The 22,749-nt window shown below is 38.5% G+C and overlaps 1 protein-coding gene and 1 long non-coding RNA gene across 2 annotated transcripts in view; one reads left to right on the top strand and one right to left on the bottom strand.

Annotated features, from left to right (window-relative positions):
- Positions 1 to 4,414: 4,414 nt before the first annotated feature.
- LOC133249650 (uncharacterized) lies at positions 4,415 to 22,134 on the bottom strand. Its single transcript, XM_061420386.1, has 4 exons — positions 21,746 to 22,134; positions 15,487 to 15,545; positions 11,039 to 11,620; positions 4,415 to 4,525 (listed from the first exon to the last, which is right to left on the bottom strand). Exons 2-4 carry the CDS (start codon positions 15,532 to 15,534, stop codon positions 4,520 to 4,522), a joined length of 636 nt encoding a protein of 211 aa, XP_061276370.1. The 5' UTR covers positions 15,535 to 15,545; positions 21,746 to 22,134; the 3' UTR covers positions 4,415 to 4,519.
- The window catches only part of LOC133249651 (uncharacterized), a 28,226-nt gene continuing 16,509 nt past the window's right edge, over positions 11,033 to 22,749 (top strand). Inside the window, exons 1-2 of the long non-coding RNA XR_009737041.1 lie at positions 11,033 to 11,120; positions 12,001 to 12,050. This is a non-coding gene — a long non-coding RNA (uncharacterized LOC133249651). The remainder of the gene's footprint in view (positions 11,121 to 12,000; positions 12,051 to 22,749) is intronic.

Here is a 22,749-nt window from a genome sequence, read left to right as displayed (position 1 = left end):
TTTGGAAAACTCAGCAGTGGCCACAGGACTGGAAAAGGTCAGTTTTCATTCCAATTCCGTCTAGTCAAAACTATGGTTTTTCCAGTAGTCATGTATGGATGTGAGAGTTGGACTATAAAGACAGATGAGCGCTGAAGAATCGATGCTTTTGAAGTGTGGTGTTGGAGAAGACTCTTGAGAGTCCCTTGGACTGCAAGGCGATCCAACCAGTCCATCCTAAAGGAGATCAGTCCTGGGTGTTCATTGGAAGGACTGATGTTGAAGCTGCAACTCCAGTACTTTGGCCACCTGATGTGGAGAGCTGACTCATTTGAAAAGACCCTGATGCTGGGAAAGATTGAGGGCAGGAGGAGAAGGGGATGATAGAGGATGAGATGGTTGGATGGCATGATCGACTCGATGGACATAGGTTTCGGTGGACTGCAGGAGTTAGTAATGGACAGGGAGGCCTGGCGTGCTGCAATTCATGGGGTTGCAAAGAGCCAGACACGAACCCAGTGACTGAACTGAACTGAACCCCTGTGTTCAGGCTTTGTTACTGGATGATTTAGAGGTCTGGCATCTGGGCTACAATAACTTAACTATATCAATTCTTTTAGATATTGTGATTTTAGAGACAACAATATTTTTAAAGGATTGAGATTATTATGCAGCTATTTTTTCAACAGCTGAGAGTTTGTCCTAAAGTGGTTAAGTGGCTAATGTCCTGAAGCTAACAGTTGTTACAGCCGGGGCCCTGACTTAGGATGCAGTGTTTCTGTTAACTAGTACTCTGTGAATCATCCTTAACTATTTCCTGAAGTCAAAATTCTACTGATGTCAAAGTTTGTGTTTTATTTGGCCCCAACGAATCAAAACTTCAAAACTTTTTCTTAGCTTTTGAATTTTCCAGGCTACTGGTAACCTGTGTCATCACACTAGCAGCCAGTCCATACTTCCTGCCATCACCCCTCCACAAGCCAAGGGACATGGCTCCAGGGTCCTCTGTCTTCAGTTTTCCTTCCTCTCTTTGTAAGTAGTCCCAGGTGAGTTTTTAAATATGTTAACCTATTCCTCATTTTTTTAAAAAATGAAAGTCTTGTTTTTAGTATGTTTTGCTATGTTTCTTTTAATTGAAGTATAAAGGATATAAATATTATAGAAGTTACAGGTGTATTGTGATTTAAGCTTTAAAAAAATATTATATTAACTGTATTCCCTGTGTTGCAAGATATAACCTTGTAGCTTATTTTATACATAAAAATTTGTACCCCTTAATCTACTCCTTAAGTTCCTTTCTTTGTGCTTCATGTAGGGCCAATTCTGTTTGTAGGATCTCAGCCTTTTTCATTTTCTTTCTCTTGATTTTCAGATTCAAACCGACTTCACTAGAATCTGACTTATAAGGATATATATATTTAAACATACAGAGTTATGAGTTTGCCAAAGGTTTTATTCATTGCTCAAATACTTTCCTTCCCATGTCTGAGTAGGGTGATTTAACAAGGAGTTATTCTCTCATCAACTTGATATCTAACTCCAATCTGAATTCTGTCTATTGCCTCTGGGGCCTCCCCAAGAGGTTTCTTTGTTCTAATATTTGGAACCTTTGAATGTTAACTTATTTGGCAAAAAAGAAAAAAAAAAACATCTTTGAGAGATGTGATTAAGTTTAGAGTTCAAAAATGGAGAGATTATACTGTATTACCTGGGTGGGCCCTGAATGCAATCTTTAGTTGTGTCCGACTCTTTGTGATCCCATGGACTGTTGCCTGCGAAGTGCCTCTGTCCATTGACTTTTCCAGGCAAGAATACTGGAGTGAGTTGACATTTCCTCCTCCAGGGGGACTTCCTGACCCAGGGACTGAACTTGGGTTTCCTGTGTCTCCTGCATTGGCAGGCAGATTCTTTGCCACTGAGCACCTGGGAAGCCCCAAATGCAATCACATATACCTTTTAAAGGTAAGATTTGAAAACATACATGGGAGAAAATACTGTAAAAAATAATCAGACAGAGGCTTGATGCTTTATTCCCTGAAGATTAGAATGATGCAGCCACAAGTTACTAGATGCTAATAGCTATAGAAAGAAACTGGGAGGGTCACAGCTCCCCAAAAGCGTATCAAGGGACCATTGACCCTGTGACATATTAATTTCAGCCCAGTCAACTTAATTTTGGACCTCCTGAAATGTGAGGGAATGAATTATTTATTTAAGCCACCAACTTTGTAATTTGTTGCAATAACCAAAAGAAATTGGCACACTTATGCTTAATTTCATGTTAGTTTGTATTATTTTCTAATTTCCAGTAAAGTTCTAACTCTATGTTTCCTTGGTATGCTTTCTCATTCTGCCTCTGATACATTTCAACTGTGTAATCTTGGCAAATCATTTATCTTCTCTGTTATTCAGTTGTCTAACATTTAAATGGAAATAATAATTATATATACTTGCAGGGTTTTTATAAGGGCTTAATAAACTTATATTGTTGGGAGCTTATAACAGTGCCTAGAACTGCAAAGTACTATGTAAATTGATGTTAGATAAATGTGTAAAAAGTAGGTGAAACATTTTAGGGGAAGGGAAATGGGGAGATAGCCATGGAATGATGCTTGTCTCCTCTTTATGTTTTGCTGAAAGTTTTACTTTTAAGTTCAAAGGATTTGTTAACTAAAGAAACCACTCATCACACATAATAAGCAATTTTAATATTTAATAGAGGATTATTGGACTTAATTTAAATACACAGTCATTACAAGTAAAGAAACAGATGCAATAGAGAAAAGTAACAGCACATACATCACCAAATGGAGCTGAATGACATACAGAGTTAAATAGCACTGAGAAGTCCCTTGTTCACAGCAATCTGGAGCCCCAGTTGGGAAAGTGCCAGAGTCCAACTCCAGCAACCAGGGATTCAACCTGAAGAGCTGACGGTGTCGGCCAATGAGACAGCCTCTCAGTTTTCTATGGACTGCCTGTTTATTTCAAGTTTAAGGTTCTCTTTTATACTTTTACAAAAACATTAGGCCAGAGCTTTGACATTTTCAGTTCCCCCTCTCCCAGATTTATTATCTCCATAAATCATTGTTGCTCTTCAAACAGTTCCTGCTTCAGTGATTCTCTCAGAATCAGCCTTATCATCTATTATCTACCTCCTTTAATGTGTCCTATAGTTAACTTGTGATTACATTGTAACTCATGCTACATTCCTCAGTTTACTACTTATCTTCCTAAATCCTGTTTGCCCATAATATCCTGAGCTCACTATCTCTTAAAAAAGCTTCTAGCTATAGCGTCTCTAAAAATTCCTAACTTCTATAAGCTATAGTAAAATATGCTAACTTTACAACATTCCTTAAATCTTTAACTTCTAACTATTTTAATTATTTCTAAGCCCTAAATTCAGTAAACTCCTTTGCCATAAACATTTTCCTCACAAATAGGCTTCAGATATCAATCCCTCCCATGGCCTCAAGCTATGGCCTATGTGCTCATCCTGGAACACTCTTTTGTAAAAGTCCTTGAACAAATGTCAATGATCAACTTTATGAATTATTTTCTGAGCAATGCTGCAGAAGGCTTTGTGCCTTCTCATGCTCTTCTCAAGACCAATAAGCACCTTAATATTCCTTTTCAGTCAACTCAGCTGAGGAGAGGAAAAGACAAGTCAGAATTACAAGGCCTAACTCCTTCATCCCGGGATCCGTGCCTGCGGAATGAGGAGAGGGGGCTGGGGACCATGCCTCCATTTTGTCAGTAATGCCTAACACGGCTCCCGACAGGAAAGGGTCCCAGGCAGTGCATCCATCCCATGGGTGAGACTTTGGATTGCAATTTCAAGAGCTCCCACTTATTACTCCAGGCCACAAAGTGTTGTCTTTTCCAGATTGTGCACAAAAATGCAGCTCTGGTTTTACTTTAATCTTTTTAAAATACTGTGTTTCACTCTGTAAGTCAAAGGATTTCATTAGACCTCTGGGGGATTGGCCAGACCCTCAGGGACTCAAATTTCAAGACCTATTCCCTTTCTTATCTAAAGTACCACTTGATTTGCTGTGCTTACAGATAGGCATGGAATCCAGACAGTGTCCAGACAGGTCAGAAGCAAGTCAGCTCTCCTACTTCTGAAGGCTGAACAAGACTTCCTCCATTTTAATTTCCTTAACAAAATACTTTCTGTTTACTTTCAGAAGAAACAAATTGGAAACAAAAAATAAAAAAATTATTTTTGTGTTGTGTTTTTTATATAGGGTTTATTCAAAAGAAAAGCACATATTGCCATCAGATGTTTAAATCTCTGACAATTATTATTTACATAGTTAAGAAGTAACCTTTTAAAATTGTGAATTGGAAAAAAAAATAAACCATAAATATCATTTCTATATAAATTAAATCCAATGAAAAAAATCACAAACAAACCTGTATGGTGAGACTGATTATTTAAATGTTTTTTATTGAAATATATTTTTAATGTAACAGAATGGTAGTCTTTGAAAAGAAAATAAATTTTTTTAGCTTTCAGTGATTCTTGTTCCAATTATTCCTGAAAAAGAAAGATAACATATTAGTTTTGTATAAAAAGTATCAAATGGCTATAGAAAATTCCTCTTGTTGCATTATGATTTTAACGTTAAGGGACTATATTGAATGGTTATCTATAAATCCATGCTACTATTAGAAGTCACATTTAAGAGATTCAAGTTTGTTTTCCTCTATCTTCTTATAGCTATTATGCATTCTCATAACAATTTTAAAATGCAATGTTAATTCAATGTTATGATTTATTTGCATGCATGCATATATTACATAGAGTATTTTGTGTGGGAGTCTTGGGATCAGATCACCAATCTCCTGATACTGAATGACTTGAAGTAGAATTCCTTCTCTGTCTTAAAAAACTTTTGTAGAAAAGTAGTACTCTTCTTTTACCTGTTATGAATTGTCATTAATATAGTAAGGAAAGAAATATAAATGTTTATTGAAAATATGAAAGTATTAAATTTGTATTAAACCAATACAATATTGTAAAGTAATTAACCTCCAATTAAAATAAATAAATTTATACTTAAAAAATAAATAAAATAAAAAAAATTTTGGAATATCTTGAACTGATTCACTAATAAATACTCTTTTATCTTATATAATAGTAAAATAAAAACCTCAAAGAATATGACAGTAGAAAAGGTTTAACTCAACATTTAAGCCTTAAATTTGTTTTGTAATAGCTACTGTTAAGAGGCATCACCAACAATAGTAAAAGCTATCACATTAGGTCTTCAATTCTACTGTAAGCACTGATGTCATCTTAGCAGAAATCCTGATGTGGTTAACAGTCAAATAAAGCCTTGCCATTTTCCTGTCTAGTGAATATTTATAACAGTCAAATTGGAAAAGATTTATGAAAGGATAAAAGAATGAGGTCACAATAAAGGATAGAAATGGTATGGACATAACAGAAGCAGAAAATATTAAGAAGCAGTAGCAAGAATACTCAGAACTATACAAAAAAGACTATAATGACCCAGATAACCATGATGGTGTGATCACTCACCAAGAGCCGGACAATGTGGAGTGTGAAGTCAAGTGGGCCTTAGGAAGCATCACTACAAACAAAACTAGTGGAGGTGATGGAATTCCAGCTGAGCTATTTCAAGTTCTAAAAGAGGATGCTGTGAAAGTGCTGCACTCAATATGCCAGCACATTTGGAAAACTCAGCAGTGGCCACAGGACTGGAAAACGTCAGTTTTCATTCCAATCCTAAAGAAAGGCAATGCCAAAGAATGTTCAAATTACCATGTAATTGCACTCATCTGATACTCTAGCAAAGTAATACTGAAACTTCTCCAAGTTAGGCTTCAACAGTACATGAACTGGGAAGTTTCAGATGTTCAAGCTGGATTTAGAAAAGGCAGAGGAATCAGATGTCAAATTGAAAACATGTGCTGGATCATCGAAAAAGCAAGAGAGTTCCAGAAAAACATCTATTTCTGCTTTTATTGAATATGCCAAAGCCTTTGACTGTGTGGATCACCACAAACTGTGGAAATTCTGAAAGAGATGGGAATACCAGACCACCTTACCTGCCTCCTGAGAAATATTTATGCAGGTCAAGAAGCAACAGTTAGAACTGGACATGGAACAGCAGACTGGTTCCAAATTGGGAAAGGAGTATGTCAAGGCTGTATATTGTCACTCTGCTTATTTAACTTATATGCAGAGTACATCATGCAAAATGCTGGGCTGGATGAAGCACAAACTGGAATCAAGGTTTCCAGGAGAAATATCAATAACCTCAGATATGCAGATGACACCACCAGTATGGCAGAAAGTGAAGAAGAACTAAGGAGCCTTGTGATGAAAGTGAAAAAGGAGAGTGAAAAAGCTGGCTTAAAACTCAAAATTCAAAAAACTAAGATCATGACATCCAGTCCCATCACTTGATGGCAAATAGATGGGGAAACAATGAACACAGTGACAGACTTTATTTTCTTGGGCTCCAAAATCACTGCAGATGTTGATTTCAGCCATGAAGTTAAAAGATGCTTGCTCCTTGGAAGAAAATTTATGACAAACCTAGACAGCATATTAAAAGGCAGAGACATTACTTTGCTGACAAAGGTCCATCTAATCAAAGTTATGATTTTTCCAATAGTCATGTATGGATGTGAGAGTAAGACCATAAAAAAGCTGAGTTGCTGAAGAATTGATGCTTTTAAACTGTGGTGTTGGAGCAGACACTTGAGAGTCCTTTGGACTGCAAGGAGATCCAACCAGTCCATCCTAAAGGAGACCAGTCCTGAGTATTCATTGAAAGGACTGATGTTGAAGCTGATACTCCAATACTTTGGCCTCCTGATGCGAAGAGCTGACTCATTTGAAAAGACCCTAATGCTGGGAAAGACTGAAGGTGGGAGGAGAAGGGGACGACAGAGGATGAGATGGTTGAATGGCATCACCTACTCAATGGACATGAGTTTGAGTAAACTCCGAGAGTTGGTGATGGACAGGGAGGCTGGGTGCTGTGGTTCATGGTATCGCAAAGAGTCAGACATGACTGAATGATTGAACTGAACTGAACTGAACTGAACTGATACTGCTATCAGACTTAGCTTTTGGAAACAAAGAACTGGTCAAATTATGTAATAAAGGTAAATAAATTCCTTTGGATATAGGAAACAGTCTAAGACATTTAGCAGTGTTTTCAAGGCCCACTTTTCTGAAGTCTTATTTCTTTTTACCCATACTTTCTAAAATAGCTCTTTATCTCCACGTGAGTCATGAACTGTAAGTGTGTATATAGACTGATGGAAGGAGAGTGCTTTGTGTTAAAGAAACATACTAAAGGAACATGTTAATATGTAGAGCATTGGAGCATAAGGATGGCTCTTCAAACTTCTGCGGAGCAGTTCCATGCAAGCATTTAACTTGATCCTGATCTCTATCAGGAATAAGGGTACAAGAAGCAAAGCTTTACCTCCTTCTAGGAAACAACTACTATGCTAATGCTATGCTATGCTAAGTCACTTCAGTCGTGTCCGACTCTGTGCGACCCCATAGATGGCAGCCCACCAGGCTCCCCTGTCCCTGGGATTCTCCAGGCAAGAACACTGGAGTGGGTTGCCATTTCCTTCTCCAATGCATGAAAGTGAAAAGTGAAAGTGAAGTTGCTCAGTCGTGTCTGACTCTTAGCGACCCCATGGATTGCAGCCTAACAGGCTCCTCCATCCATGGGATTTTCTAAGCAAGAGTACTGGAGTGGGGTGCCATTATCCAATTAGTGGCAATACACTTTAGAAATTATTCACTGTTGAATTTAAGCTCTCATTTGTCTGTAGCCTGTGCCCAGGTTTCAGAGTATCTTCCATGTACTTTGGAATTCTTCTTTTCCTTTTTTAAAATAGCCACAGCTCTAAAACTTAGGGACAAAGGGCTTCTATTTTTTTTTTTTTAATCATTGTTTTTAAGAAAATTTAGAGGACTATGCTGCTGCTGCTAAGTCGCTTCAGTCGTGTCCGACTCTGTGCGACCCCCAGAGATGGCAGCCCACCAGGCTCCTCCATCCATGGGATTTTCCAGGCAAGAGTACTGGAGTGGGGTGCCATTGCCTTATAGTTTTGGTCAAAATAAGTAACAGAAACTGAGTATACCATCTTGTCTGAAATGAACTTAAAAAATACCAAAATATGAGAAGCAACTATTTCTCAAGATCTGAATATCAGTTATGAAGAACAGCAATCCCTAAGAGACAAGAAGCAGAGGAAATGAACCTTATGATTGTCTTAGCTTACTGCTTGCATTGTTTTGAGGCCTTAGTGAAGGGAGATGGAGCCGGGAGTCTAGGAAGACCAAGATAGCTAAAATTCACAGAGTAGAGAATCTGAAGGAAAGAGGAAGACAAAGACATAGATACAAAGATCTAAAAAGGTTATCCTATGCTTATAATGGAGAAGGCAATGGCACCCCACTCCAGTACTCTTGCCTGGAAAAATCCTATGGACGGAGGAGCCTGGTAGGTTGCAATCCATGGGGTCGCTAGGAGTTGGACATGACTGAGCGACTTCACTTTCACTTTTCACTTTCATGCACTGGAGAAGGAAATGGCAACCCACTCCAGTGTTCTTGCCTGGAGAATCCCAGGGACTGGGGAGCCTGGTGGGCTGCCGTTTATGGGGTCACACAGAGTCAGACAAGACTGAAGTGACTTAGCATAGCATAGCATGCTTATAACAGCGTTATTTACAATAGCCAAGATATGGAAGCAAGGTACATGTCCATCAATAGATGAATAAATAAGGAAGGTGTGATTACCTGTATGTATATACACAATGGAATATTAGTCAGCCATGGACTGTAGCCCACCAGGCTCCTCTGTCCATGGAATTCTCCAGGTAAGAATACTGGCATGGATAACCATTCCCTTCTCTAGGGGATCCTCCCATTCCAGGGAGTTAACATGGATCTCCTACATTGCAGGCACATTCTTCACCATCTGAGCCACCAGAGAAACCCCATATATATTGGTAGCTCGGTCATGTCTGACTCTTTGCGACCCCACAGACTGTAGCCTATTGGCTTTTCTGTCTATGGGATTCTCCAGGCAAAAATACTGGAGTGGATTGCCATTCCCTCCATATATATACAAACATATACAAATACTAGTCAGCTATAACAAAGAATGAACTTTTGCCATTTGCAACAATGTGAATGGACCTACGAGTATTATGCTTAGTGAAATAAGTCAGACAGAGAAAGACAAAGTCTCTGTGTTATCAACTGATGTGGAATCTAAAAATTAAAACAAAATACTGTATATAACAAAACAAAAAAAGACAATTATGGAGCACAAACTAGTGGTTATTGGTGGGGAGAAGGAAGGTGGGAGGGAGAAGATAGGGGTATGGGATTAGGAGATACCAACTACTATGTATAAAATAGATAAGCAACAAGAATATACTGTACCACACAGGGCAATATAATCAATGTTTTGTAATAACTTTACATGGAATATAATCTTTAAAAATATCAAATCACAGTGATGTGTACCTAAAACTAATATAATATTGTAAATCAACTATAAGTCAATATAAATAAATAAATAGGTTATCCTGAGATATGATGATACTACCTCAGGTCAGGTCAAGAGCCATCTGAAAAGATGAAAAAGTATCTAGTGCTCAAAATGGCACAGTATCTGGCAGGAAAAAACATTTTTATCACACATGCGTGCTAAGTCACTTCAGTTGTGTCTGACTCTTTGCAACCCTATTGATTGTAGCCTGTCAGACTCCCTGTCCATGAGATTCTCCAGGCAAGAATACTGGAGTGGGTTGCCATGCCCTCCTCCAGGGGATCTTCCTGACTCAGGGGTGGAACCTGCATCTCTTATGTCTCCTGCATTGGCAGGCAGGTTCTTTACCACTGGAACCACCTGGGAAGCCCTTGATCACACAGCCAGAGTAAAAAAGCTTAGTTTTCACAGGTCATATGGCTGAGCACTCAGAATGATTTGATCTCTGCAATGGGAAAAATTATCCTTAGATCAAAATGTTTCTCCATTCCTGTTTACTAAAGGCGAAAATCACATGTATACCTGTGGCGGATTCATTTCGATATTTGGCAAAACTAATACAATTATGTAAAGTTTAAAAATAAAATAAAATTAAAAAAAAAACTTAAAAAAAAAAAATAAAGGCGAAAATCACACCAACCTAACGATATCCTAGAATAAATTCTTTCCCTCAATATCAGAAGCAAGGCAAGGCTGTCCATCTTATCAGTTTTATTGAATATTGAACTAAGCAATTTAAGCCAGTATTGTATGCAATATGTAACTGGATATAAATAAATGGTATAAATGGTATTCAGCTTGGAAGTTAAAATGTTCATCAACAAATGAATGGGTAAAAATTATGATATATCCATATAATGTAACATAACTTTGCAAAAAAAGAGACTGGACTATTGATATGCATAACTACATGGATAAATCTCAGAATAATTATGCTTAGTGACAGAATCCAGGCACAAAAGAGTATATACAGTATGATTCTGCTTATACAGCATCCCGGAAATTGCAAACCAATCTGTACCAACAGAAAATACATCAAGAACAAGAAAAAGGGGAGTGTGGGAATATTTAAAACAAACAAACAACAACAACAACAAAAAAAACAGTAGGATACTTCCGGCTATTGTGAATATAGTCTTATCTTGGTGTTTTTTTTTCATTGCTGTTCTTCACTCACTAAGTCGTATCGGACTCTTTGCAACCACTTGAACTGCAGCAAGCTAGTCTTTCCCTGTCCTTTACTATCTCTCTGAGTTTGTTCAAGCTCATGTCCATTGAGTCAGCAATGCCAACAAACCATGGGTGTGTATATACATGCCCAAACTTATCGAAGTATACGTTTTTAGTATTGGTAGTTTTTTTTATATCCTATCTCAAAAAAGCTGTTCAAAATATCTCAGTGGATATATGTTTGTTTATAGAGAGACTGTTTCTTTCCTGCTACTATAAATCTCATGCATCACAGGACTAAGACTGAGGCCACTTACCCGGTCAAAAGAAATAGAGGACTGAGGTTCTGGGGCAGCGAGGGCATCTGCTGCAGGCTCGGCTTCATCAGGCTCTGTGATAGTAAGTGGTTGGACATCTGGGACAGTATGTGGGGGTGTAGTAGGTGGGACAAGAATCTCAACTATATATGTATTTGCAGAAGATGCAGCTTCATTAGGTGAGTATAAAGGTCCTATAGGTCTACTTGAGACAGGAACAAGGCGGAAAACCCCAGTAGGAGGAAGTTGACCGGAAAAAGGAGATATGGGAAGACCAGCAATACTGTAGAGGGGAGCTCCAAGAGCAGTGAAAACCAGGGGATTTGAGGGTACTGCAGGGTCATTGGGGAGGTTAGTCTTTGTAAGATAGACAGGAGGAGTGAAATCTCTGTCTGGCATGGGACAAGGAATACTTGCAGATGGGTTAACTGGACAAGGAATACTTGCAGATGGGGTAACTGGGTAAGAAATACTTGCAGATGGGTTAAATGGATAAGGAATACTTGCAGATGGGATAACTGGGTAAGAAATACTTGCAGATGGGTTAACTGGGTAAGGACTGCCTATGTTGTCACTGTAATCCTAAAGGAGAGCAAAGTAGTCAATTAAAGATGATTACCTCCATCCTATCTCTATATTACTTATGACTGTGATGACATTTAATAAGTAAAGATTATATTATATAATCTTTTGGGCTTATCACAAAATCCCCAGGGACTAAAGACTTCTCAATGAATGTAGATTGTTCCTCAATGGTTTGGGATACTTTGTCTTTCTTGATGGATTTTCAAAAACTTTTTAAAAGAATCAAATGAGTGGCTACTTTGTGCTGTCCATGTGCCACGTGTCCACGTGGATAGAACAGACAAGGTTTTTTTGCTTGTGCCAGGGTTGCTATCTCCCAGGTAGGAAGCTTCTTCATTAAAATTTAATATTGTGTATAATATTCTTTCCAATTTTAGGGTCCATTCCTGAATTACTGAGTTAAAATACTTGCTCCTGGATCATGAAGGTAAGATGCATGATACACAAGCAATAGACATTCAGAGTGTTCACAGAGACTGACACATAACAATGATTCATATTGTGATCAGGGAGTTCTAATTCTTATGATTAAAATCTTAATTCTTGTAAGAAATTAAAAGTAGTATCCCATATTGTTTTCATTTTTAAAATTATTTTCTATTCCTTCGCCATATGTCTAATGGTATTTGGTTAAAACTCTACACATCTGGATCATATGTCTTGGCTTTTCCTTGATAGATTGTTGTGTTGATCTACTGCGTACTTGTGGGTAGATATTATTGTTATTTTCTTAACACTCTCCTGTCATCAGAATTAAGGCAAAAATGACAAAGAACTAAACAAAAATTCTAATGGCAGTAAACTGATGAATGTCTTGGTGTGCTACATAGGGATACTTTGAGTATTTGCTGCACAGAAGTCACCTAACAATTTGGGACATACTCCTCCTGCTACTAATTCCTAGATCATGCTTTCTTCTGCTATGCTTTCATATAGGCAAAATCTTCTCAGATTCATCACTTATTTTGTTGAAGTAAACTCAGTACAATATTGTTATAAAATCTTGTCAAAGCGTGAGAAGGAAACCCGGGCATAGCAAAACTTATATCCACTATAAAGGGGATATACTTGCTTAATGCTTTTGTTCATTGAAAAGAAATAAAATTCTTACAGTAAATATGTCGAGCACAAATATATTTATACTTAATAAACATTTTTCTATCAAATATGAGTTTAATAGGATTGATATTTTAACAGCAATATTAGTCACAAAATTGCATACAAAAAATCAGAGAGTTTTAAAATGTAAAATATACTTCAAGGTAGAAACAAATACATTTCTGTGCGTGTTAGTCACTCAGTCATGTACAACTCTTTGCAATTCCATGGACTGTAGCCCGCCAGGCTCCTTTGTCCATGGATTTCTCTAGGCAAGAATACTGGAGTGGGTTTCCCTTTCCTCCGAAATACATTTATACATAGATGAAAAAGAAAAAGTTTTACCTCATCAATAAAGTGGAAGCATTTCTAAAATAAAGGAAAAAGTTAATTCACTATGGTTATTCATTATGGAGCTCCAGAGAGATAAGAAAGGAGAGATAATAAAGACTTTTTAAGTGAAAAATTCAAATAAATACAGGAAAACAGCAGAATGGGAAAGACTAGAGATCTCTTCAAGAAAGTTGGAGATATCAAGGGAAAATTTCATGCAAATATGGGCACAATAAAGGACAGAAGCAGCAAGGACTTAAGAGAAGCTGAAGAGATTAAGAAGAGGTGGCAAGAATACACAGAAAACTATACAAAAAAGGTCTTCATGACCTTGATAACCATGATGGTGTGATCACTTACCTAAAGCCAGACATGCCAAAGTGTGAAGTCAAGGGGGCCTTAGGAAGAATTAGTAAGAACAAAGGTAGAGGAGGTGATGGAATTCCAGCTGAGATAGTTCAAGTCCTAAAAGATGATGCTGTGAAAGTGCTGCACTCAATATGCCAGCAAATTTGAAAGGCTCAGCAGTGGCCACAGGATTGGAAAAGGTGTTTTCATTTCAATACCAAAGAAAGGCAATGCCAGAGAATGTTCAAACTACTATACAATTGTGCTTATTTCACATCCTAGCAAGATAATGCTCAAAATCCTTCAAGCTAAGCTTCAGCAGTATGTGAACTAAGAACTTTTAGATGTATAAGCTGGATTTAGAAAAAGTACAAGAACTGGAGATCAAATTGCCAACATCTTCTGGATCATAGAAAAAGTAAGGCAATTCCAAAATAATGTCTGCTTTTGCTTCATTGACTATGCTAAAGCTTTTGACTGTGTGGAGCAGAGCAAACTGTGGAAAATTCCTAAAGAGAGGGCAATACCAGACCACCTTACCTGTCTCCTGAGAAACTTTTAGGCAGATCAAGAAGCAACAGTTAGAACTGAGCATGGAACAGTGGACTGATTCAAAATTGGAAAAGGAGTATATCAAGGCTGTATATTGTCACCCTGCTTATTTACCTTTATGCATATTGGAGTTGCTCCGTCGTGTCTGACTCTGCGACCCCATGGACTGTAGCCTACCAGGCTCCTCTCTCCATGGGATTTTCCAGGCAATAGTACTGGAGTGGGTTTCCTTCTCCAGGGGATCTTCCGGACCCAGGTATTGAATCCGGGTCTCCTGCATTGTAGACAGACGCTTTATCATCTGAGCCACCAGGGAAAACATATGAAATGCCAGGATGGATGAAGCACAAGCTGGAATCAAGATTGCTGGGAGAAATATCAACAACTTCAGATGTGCATATGATGCCACTATGACAGCAGAAAGCAAAGGGGAACTAAAGAGCCTCTTGATTAATACAAAAGAGGAGAGAGAAAAAGTTGGCTTAAAGCGCAACATTGAAAAAACTAAGATCATGGCATCTGGTCCCGTCTGTTCATGGCAGATAGGCAGGGAAACAATAGAAACCATGACATACTTTATTTTCTTGGGCTACAAAATCACTGGACGGTGACTGTAGTCACAAAATTAATAGATGCTTGCTTCTTGGAAGAAAAGCTATGACCAACCTAGATAGCATATTAGAAAGCAGAGACATCACTTTGCTGACAAAGGTCCGTATGGTAAAAGCTATGGTTTTTCCAGTATTCATGTATGGATGGGAGAGTTGGACCATAAAGAAGGGTGAGAGTTGGAGAACTGATACTTTTGAATTGTGGTGTTGGAGAAGACTCTTGAGAGTCTCTTGGACTGCAAGTCGATCCAACCAGTTAATCCTAAAGAAATTAACCCTGAATATTTACTGGAAGAACTGATGCTGAAACTGAAGCTCCAATGCTTTGGCCGCCTAATGCAAAGAACCAACTCATTGAAAAAGACCCTGATGCTGGAAAAGATTGAAGGCAGGAGGAGAAGGGGCTAACATAGGATGAGATGGTTGGATGCCATCACCAACTCAATGGACATGAGTTTGAGCAAACTCTGGGAGATAGTGAGAGAAGCCTGGAATGCTGCAGTCCATGGGGTCATAGAGTCAGACATAGTGACTGAAAAACAACAACTACATCAGACCTCCAGCAATGGGACTTCACTTCCAGAGGAAGCCTAATCCAGTTTTGTATAATTTGAAAATGTAAACTATTAAGATCATCTGCCTGGAATTCTGGTTCCCTATAATTTTATTCTCCGCCAACCCACTGCCTTTCTGAATTCACTTCTTTTCCTTACTGTTTATTCATTTTAAGATTACACAACTTTTATTATTTTGGCATCTGAAAATTTCTTTTGAAAAGTTTGGCACAATAAACTGCATACTCATTAACATGTCTATGCATCATTATCAACACTATAACTACAATATACAATTGTAGAATCGCTGTCTACACTTATTTGATGATTATACTATTGCTGCAATTTTAAAAGTCCATTTACTTACCCTTGCAAAAGAAACATACATGAGGCAGGCCCAAAGGAGAAACTTCATGTTGGTTGACCCTACGAACATTAATGTTATAAATTGATTGTTTCAGAAAACATACAATATATTTCATATTTTTCTTCTTTAGAATAATAAAAGTATCTATGGCTTTATTAGTCTGACAGAATGGGAAAGACTAGAGATCTCTTCAAGAAAATTAGAAATACCAAGGGAACACATTTCATGCAAAGACGGGCTCGATAAAGGACAGAAATGGTATGGACCTAACAGAAGCAGAAGATATTAAGAAGACGTGGCAAGAATACACAGGAGAACTGTATAAAAAATATCGTCACAACCCAGATAATCACCATGGTGTGATCACTCATCTAGAGCCAGACATCCTGGAATGTGAAGTCAGGTGGGTGTTAGAAAGCATCACTATGAACAAAGTTAGTGGAGGTGATGGAATTCCAGTTGAGCTATTTCAAATCCTGAAAGATGATGCTGTGAAAGTGCTGCACTCAATATGCCAGCACATTTGGAAAACTCAGCAGTGGCCACAGGACTGGAAAAGGTCAGTTTTCATTCCAATCCCAAAGAGAGGCAATGCCACAGAATGCTCAAACTACCGCACAATTGCACTCATCTCACACACTAGTAAAGTAATGCTCAAAATTCTCCAAGCCAGGCTTCAGCAATACGTGAAGCGTGAACTTCCAGATGTTCAAGCTAGTTTTAGAAAAGACAGAGGAACCAGAGATAAAATTGCCAACATCAACTAGATCATGGAAAAAGCAAGAGAGTTCCAGAAAAACATCTATCTCTGCTCTATTGACTATGGCAAAGCCTTTGACTGTGTGGATCACAATAAACTGTGGAAAATTCTGAAAGAGATGGGAATACCAGACCACCTGACCTGCCTCTTGAGAAACCTATATGCAAGTCAGGAAGCAACAGTTAGAACTGGACATGGAACAACAGAATGGTTCCAAATAGAAAAGGAGTATGTCGAGGCTGTATATTGTCACCCTGCTTATTTAACTTCTATGCAGAGTACATCATGAGAAACACGGGGCTGGAAGAAGCACAAGCTGGAATCAAGATTGCTGGAGAAATATCAATAACCTCAGATATGCAGATGGTGATTGCAGCCATGAAATTAAAAGACGCTTACTCCTTGGAAGGAAAATTATGACCAACCTAGATGGCATATTCAAAAGCAGAGACATTACTTTGCCAACAAAGGTCCGTCTAGTCAAGGCTGTGGTTTTTCCAGTGGTCATGTATGGATGTGAGAGTTGGACTGTGAAGAAAGCTGAGCACTGAAGAATTGATGCTTTTGAACTGTGGTGTTGGAGAAGACTCTTGAGAGTCCCTTGGACTGCAAGGAGATCCAACCAGTCCATCTTAAAGGAGATCAGTCCTGGGTGTTCTTTGGAAGGACTGATGCTAAAGCTGAAACTCCAGTACTTTGGCCACCTCATGGGAAGAGTTGAGTCATTGGAAAAGACCCTGATACTGGGAAATATTGGAGGCAGGAGGAGAAGTGGATGGCAGAGGATGAGATGGCTGGATGGCATCACTGACTCAAAGGGCATGGCTTTTGGTGAACTCCGGGAGTTGGTGATGGACAGGGAGGCCTGGCATGCTGCAATTCATGGGGTCGCAAAGAGTTGGACACAACTGAGCGACTGAACTGAACTGAAAACTAAAAAAATAAAAACCTATCAATTCTCTGATTTGATTTTAAGTTACTTGCTTATTTCAGAACCATAAAAATAGCGAAGTTTAAATGTAATTCCAAAACGCACTTTGCAAATATGTATTAGGTGTGTGTGTACTGAATCACAGCAGTCACGTCTGACTCTGTTAGACGCTATGGACCTTAGCCAGCCAGGATCCTCTGTCCATGGGATTCTCTAGGTAAGAATATTGGAGTGGGTTGTCATGCCCTCCTCCAGGGAATCTTCCCAACCCAGGACCCAGGGATCAAATCTGCATTGGCAGGTGGGTTTTTTTGTTTACCAGTGCAGCCACCTGGGAAGACCAAATATGCACTACTTATCTGATTTTTTTTGCATCAGTTGGTAATTGCAGTGAAGGAATCTTATGCTTTATTTCATTTTAAGTATAGAATACAATTGAAAAACAAATTGTTTAAAAATTAACAGTATAGTCTCTCTTCTTATGTTCAGTTCAGTCACTCAGTTGTGTCCGACTCTGCCACCCCATGAACCGCTGCAAGCCAGGCCTCCCTGTGCATTACCAACTCCTGGAGTCCACCCAAACCCATGTCCATCGAGTTGGTGATGCCATCCAACCATCTCATCCTCTGTTGTCCCCTTCTTTTCCTGCCCTCAATTATTCCCAGCATCGGGTCTTTTCAAATGAGTCAGCTCTTCTCATCAGGTGGCCAAAGTATTGGAGTTTCAGCTTCAGCATCAGTCCTTCCAATAAACACCCAGGACTGGTCTCCTTTAGGATGGACTGGTTGGATCTCCTTGCAGTCCAAGGGACTCTCAGGAGTCTTCTCCAACACCACAGTTCAAAAGCATCAATTCTTTGGTGCTCAGCTTTCTTCACAGTCCAACTCTCAATCCATAATGACTACTGGAAAAACCATAGCCTTGACTAGACGGACCTTTATTGGCAAAGTAATGTCTCTGCTTTTTAATATGCTGTCTAGGTTGGTCATAACTTTCCTTCCAAGGAGTAAGTGTCTTTTAATTTCATGGCTGCAATCACCATCTGCAGTGATTTTGGAGCCCCCCAAAATAAAGCCAGCCACTGTTTCCACTTTTTCCCCATATATTTGCCATGAAGGGATGGGACTGGATTCCATGATCTTAGTTTTGTGAATGTTGAGCTTTAAGCCAACTTTTTCACTCTCCTCTTTCACTTTCATCAAGAGGCTAATTAGTTCTTCTTCACTTTCTGCCAGAAGGGTGGTGTTATCTGCATATCTGAGGTATTGCTATTTCTCCCAGCAATCTTGATTCCAGCTTGTGCTTCCTCCAGCCCAGCGTTTCTCATGATGTACTCTGCATATAAGTTAATTAAGCAGGGTGACAATATACAGCCTTGACGTACTCCTTTCCCAATTTGGAACCATTCTGTTGTTCCACGTCCTGTTCTAACTGTTGCTTCCTGATCTGCATACAGGTTTCTCAAGAGGCAGGTCAGGTGGTCTGGTATTCCCATCTCTTTCAGAATTTTCCACAGTTTATTGTGAGTGTTACAAATATTAATTACCTACCAAAATAATTATAATCATTAAAACTTAGAAGAGCCCCTCCATCCTGTGAATTTATTATTGACCACAGTATCTCCAGTTATACATAGTACTGAATAAGAAATGGCAATATGATATTGTTCGGTAGGTAGAATAGGGAAAAGGAATCCAAAATGGCGGTGGCTAAAAGACAAGGAAGGTCAAAGGAAGGTCCGAGGACCAGAGTGAAAACTTCAGGCAGAACAAACAGCACTCCTGGCTAAGCCCAATTTGCATAGGGCAGGCCCAGGTGGAGAAAAAAAAACATATAAAAGATATAAAAGGAGGAAGCGCTTTCTCATGGCCTCTCTCCCGCGTGCGTGCCCCTGCCCTCCCCCCTCAGTCTCTCTCTCTCCCTCCCTCTCCACGCACTCCTCCACTCTCTTATTTTCGAGTCTTGGATTCTCCTGCTATCTTCTAAATAAAATGGAGCTGTAACACTGATTTGCCTAAGAGCTGTAGCATGGTTTGTCCAAGACCCGAGAGCTGTGACGCACCAAGGGCTTTAATGTCCGTTGCTCCAAATCTTTGTTGTGACGAGACAAAGAACCAAGGAACATACACTCGCGTGACAATATCATACTGGTTGGCAGTGCTCAAGTAATCATCGGAGCAACATGAAGTTATTTAGCTTGATACACTCTTGAATCATAATATTGGCTGCAGTGTTTATTCAGAGCAAGAGAATCCTTTCTTCAAGTGCATAATATTCTTTCTGTGGAGTCAATTAATACAAATCCCACTACAAAAAGTGCTCATATACAAGCATAAAATATTTTCCTCATCTTATTCTGAGCTATAACATATGTCTGACATTCAGTAAAGAGAGTTACAAGATACACTGAAAGTCAAGAAAAAATTATGAAGATAAAAAGAAGCCATCAGACCAGAGTCAGTTATATAGATGTTGGAATTCTCCTTCAGGGGATCTTCCCAACCCAGGGATGAAACCCAGGTCTCCCACATTGCACGTGGATTCTTTACCGTCTGAGCCGCCAGGAAAGCCTACGTGTAAATTTCATTGACCCTCTATTTCTGACTGTTACACTGAAAATTAGTATTATTAAGTCCATTACTTTGTGAGTCAACAAGTTAGGAAAACTGCAGATTATGTTTGACAGGTGGAAAGAATAGACATGAACAAACATGAGAGTACTCTTCTGTTATGTACAAGCTAATATCCACAAATGTTAGGTGACCAGAATACAGATAGAGCAGAACATATCTTGCTATTTTGTAATAATGGAAATAGGATACTTTATTCGTTGTTATTGACTGCTATGCTCTTGGAAATGTCAAGATGTTTAATTTACAAGAGAAATACTTATAAAAGATATGTCACTAACTATTGTTACCATAAGTATGCAATCCACCTCCAAAGTTTTGTAATGTGTTTTCCTGCTTTCATATATTTTAAGTCTTTTTCAATTATAGGAGACCCTTTAGGTATCTATCTGTACCCATAATATAAACTTGCATCTAGATAGTATTTGACAAATCCTTGAAGATTATTTGTTGATTGAAAAAAGCAGCTACAATGAATACTGTGTTCCAGTTTAATCTGTGGTAATAAAATATTACCATCCGTCTTCCTTAATGACTCAGTGGTAAAGAATCCACCTGCCCATGCAGGGGACTCAGGTTGGGTTCTTGATCCCGGAAGATGCCTGCCTTGGAGAAGGAAATGGGAACCCTCTTCAGTATTCTTGCCTGGGAAATCCCATGATTAGAGAAGTCTGGCAGGCTACAGTCCATGGGGTCAGAAAGAGTCAGACACGACTTAGCGACTAAAACAACAAAACAAATAAAATATTAGGTGTGGAGTATATGGAATATACGGAATTCATTCAAGTGTCAGATAATGTTTTGATTACTGAGGACTTGATGTCTGCTTACACATTGCCACTGATATTGCTTACATTTTAATTTGGAAAGCCAACAAATATAGACAGGGTTTTAGAAGTTAACTGGGTATATCTGTTTAAATTTGGGGAACAGTAATTTAGAGCTGAATTTATCTAAATAATTAAGAGCTGATTTTAATTAGCCGATTGTATGTGGCAATTAAAATGTTTAAAGTGGACAATATGATTTAGGAAAAAATATGTTGAAATTGAAAAGAAGTGGCTGTGGCCAGAGGCCTAGAGAGCATTGATATTTGTGTAGGAGAAAGAAATGGTGTATTTCCAGTAAGAAATAGCTAAATAAAGACAATTGTAAGAATCACCAGGACATAAATATCAATAGATCCAAATAGAATGTTGCCCCTGAAGACAACATATTTTTTTTTTTGCTAAAATTTCCTCATCCATAAGGTATAATAGTATTAAGAGTTATTAGTAATATAAGAGTATTGTTAATAGTTATAAAGATAAGTGAAAGTGAAAGTGAAGTCCTTCAGTTGTGTCCGACTCTTTGCGACCCCATGGACTGTAGCCTACCAGGCTCCTCCATCCATGGGATTTTCCAGGCAGTAGTACTGGAGTGGATTGCCATTTCCTTCTCCAGGGGATCTTCCCAACCCAGGGATTGAACCCAGGTCTCCCACATTGTAGACAGATGCTTTACCATCTGAGCCACCAGGGAAGTCTGCACATAAGCTGTTCAATAAGTTTCAGATGTTATAATCATTTTTATTACTTTGCCCAGTGAACAACACTGAACAGGATAGAGTACAGGGAAAATTTAAAAAGCACCAGAGGAGCTATTAGTTTTGAACCAGAGAAAGATCACCACAGCCCTTGAGATTTGAAGGAGACAGTTAAAGTTATGTTCAGATTGAGATCAAGTTAGTGAAGTGTAATGCTAGTGAGGTGGATAGTGTCTAGGATTGATAAACTCAATATTTGTCAATACAGTAGAAAGGTAATTTTTTTTCAGTAAGATAATTAGGAGTTTAGAGAGAGTTGAAGAAGGCAGCTAACTCTAATGCCAAGACAACAAAGATTGGTAAGCAGTCTTTCATGACTAACATGTTTAGAAATGTTTAAAAAACAAACTTACTTTAGTATTCAGCTGCTTTGCATGAAGTAGCAGTAGAAATTTAGTTCATGGTTGTATGCTTTCCAGTAGCACTAAGTGCAGAGGGACAGAAGAGTTACATGAGTTATCAAAATGATATTAAAAAAAAATCAAGGGTTAAGTCTGGGCTGTGTAAGAAAGAAAGTGAGGAGAATAAGAAATAGAATGGAATATATTCAGAGTGTTAAGGGATGGAGTGTTCTATGAAGACAAAGTAAAATTCTCTTAGCTTCTACCCCTTCCACTCTTTCAAAATATATGGCATGTGTACCCTTCTTCTGAGAAACCCTTCAGTGTTCAGCCTGAATAGGAAAAAAAGTGAGGTTAAGAGGGCTTGGATAGAATGGAGTACAATGAGAAGGTTAAAGGACAGGAGTAGTCTACTGAATCAAAGAAATCTCCAATTTTCAAATCTTTTCATCAAAGATACATATCATATAATGTCACTTGCTTATGAAAACTCCTCCAATGTCTTCCCATCACAAGCAAATATTTCACAGAAATTTCTAAGCTCAAATAGCTTTCATCTTTATTCTTTCCTCTTTAATTCACTTTCCTTTAAGTTCCCTATCCGTCTGTCTTCTTTGGATATGTCACCCTTCTAGAGTTTTCTTATGTTCCATGCATGAACCCATTTGTTTTTGCTATTTCTCCAGTTGCTAATACCATTAATAGGGGGCTTTGGAAGGTTTATGTTTCCAATGCCTGACTCCCTACTTTAGTGTGACAAGGTGACCAGAGACAGGAGGACTGAAGCCGCTGGTGAACGTTTGGGGTTAATACTGTGGCAGATGATGAGCACAAAGTTAAAAAAAAAAAAAAAAGAGGTAGACTGATGATTTAATAATACTGTAAACCTAGCTGTGGTTGGAGAATATAATAAGTAATATTTATGAGAAATAAAATTGAATTACTCAGAAAGTGTATGGTTCTTTTGATGGTAGTCAAGGTGGTTCAGAGTTACTGCTAGGACTTTTTTATATTAT

The sequence above is a fragment of the Bos javanicus genome, chromosome 6, assembly GCF_032452875.1.
Source record: "Bos javanicus breed banteng chromosome 6, ARS-OSU_banteng_1.0, whole genome shotgun sequence".
NCBI lineage: Eukaryota > Metazoa > Chordata > Mammalia > Artiodactyla > Bovidae > Bos > Bos javanicus.
Note: the sequence above shows the minus strand (reverse complement) of the source record. Positions and strands in the feature narration are given on the sequence as shown.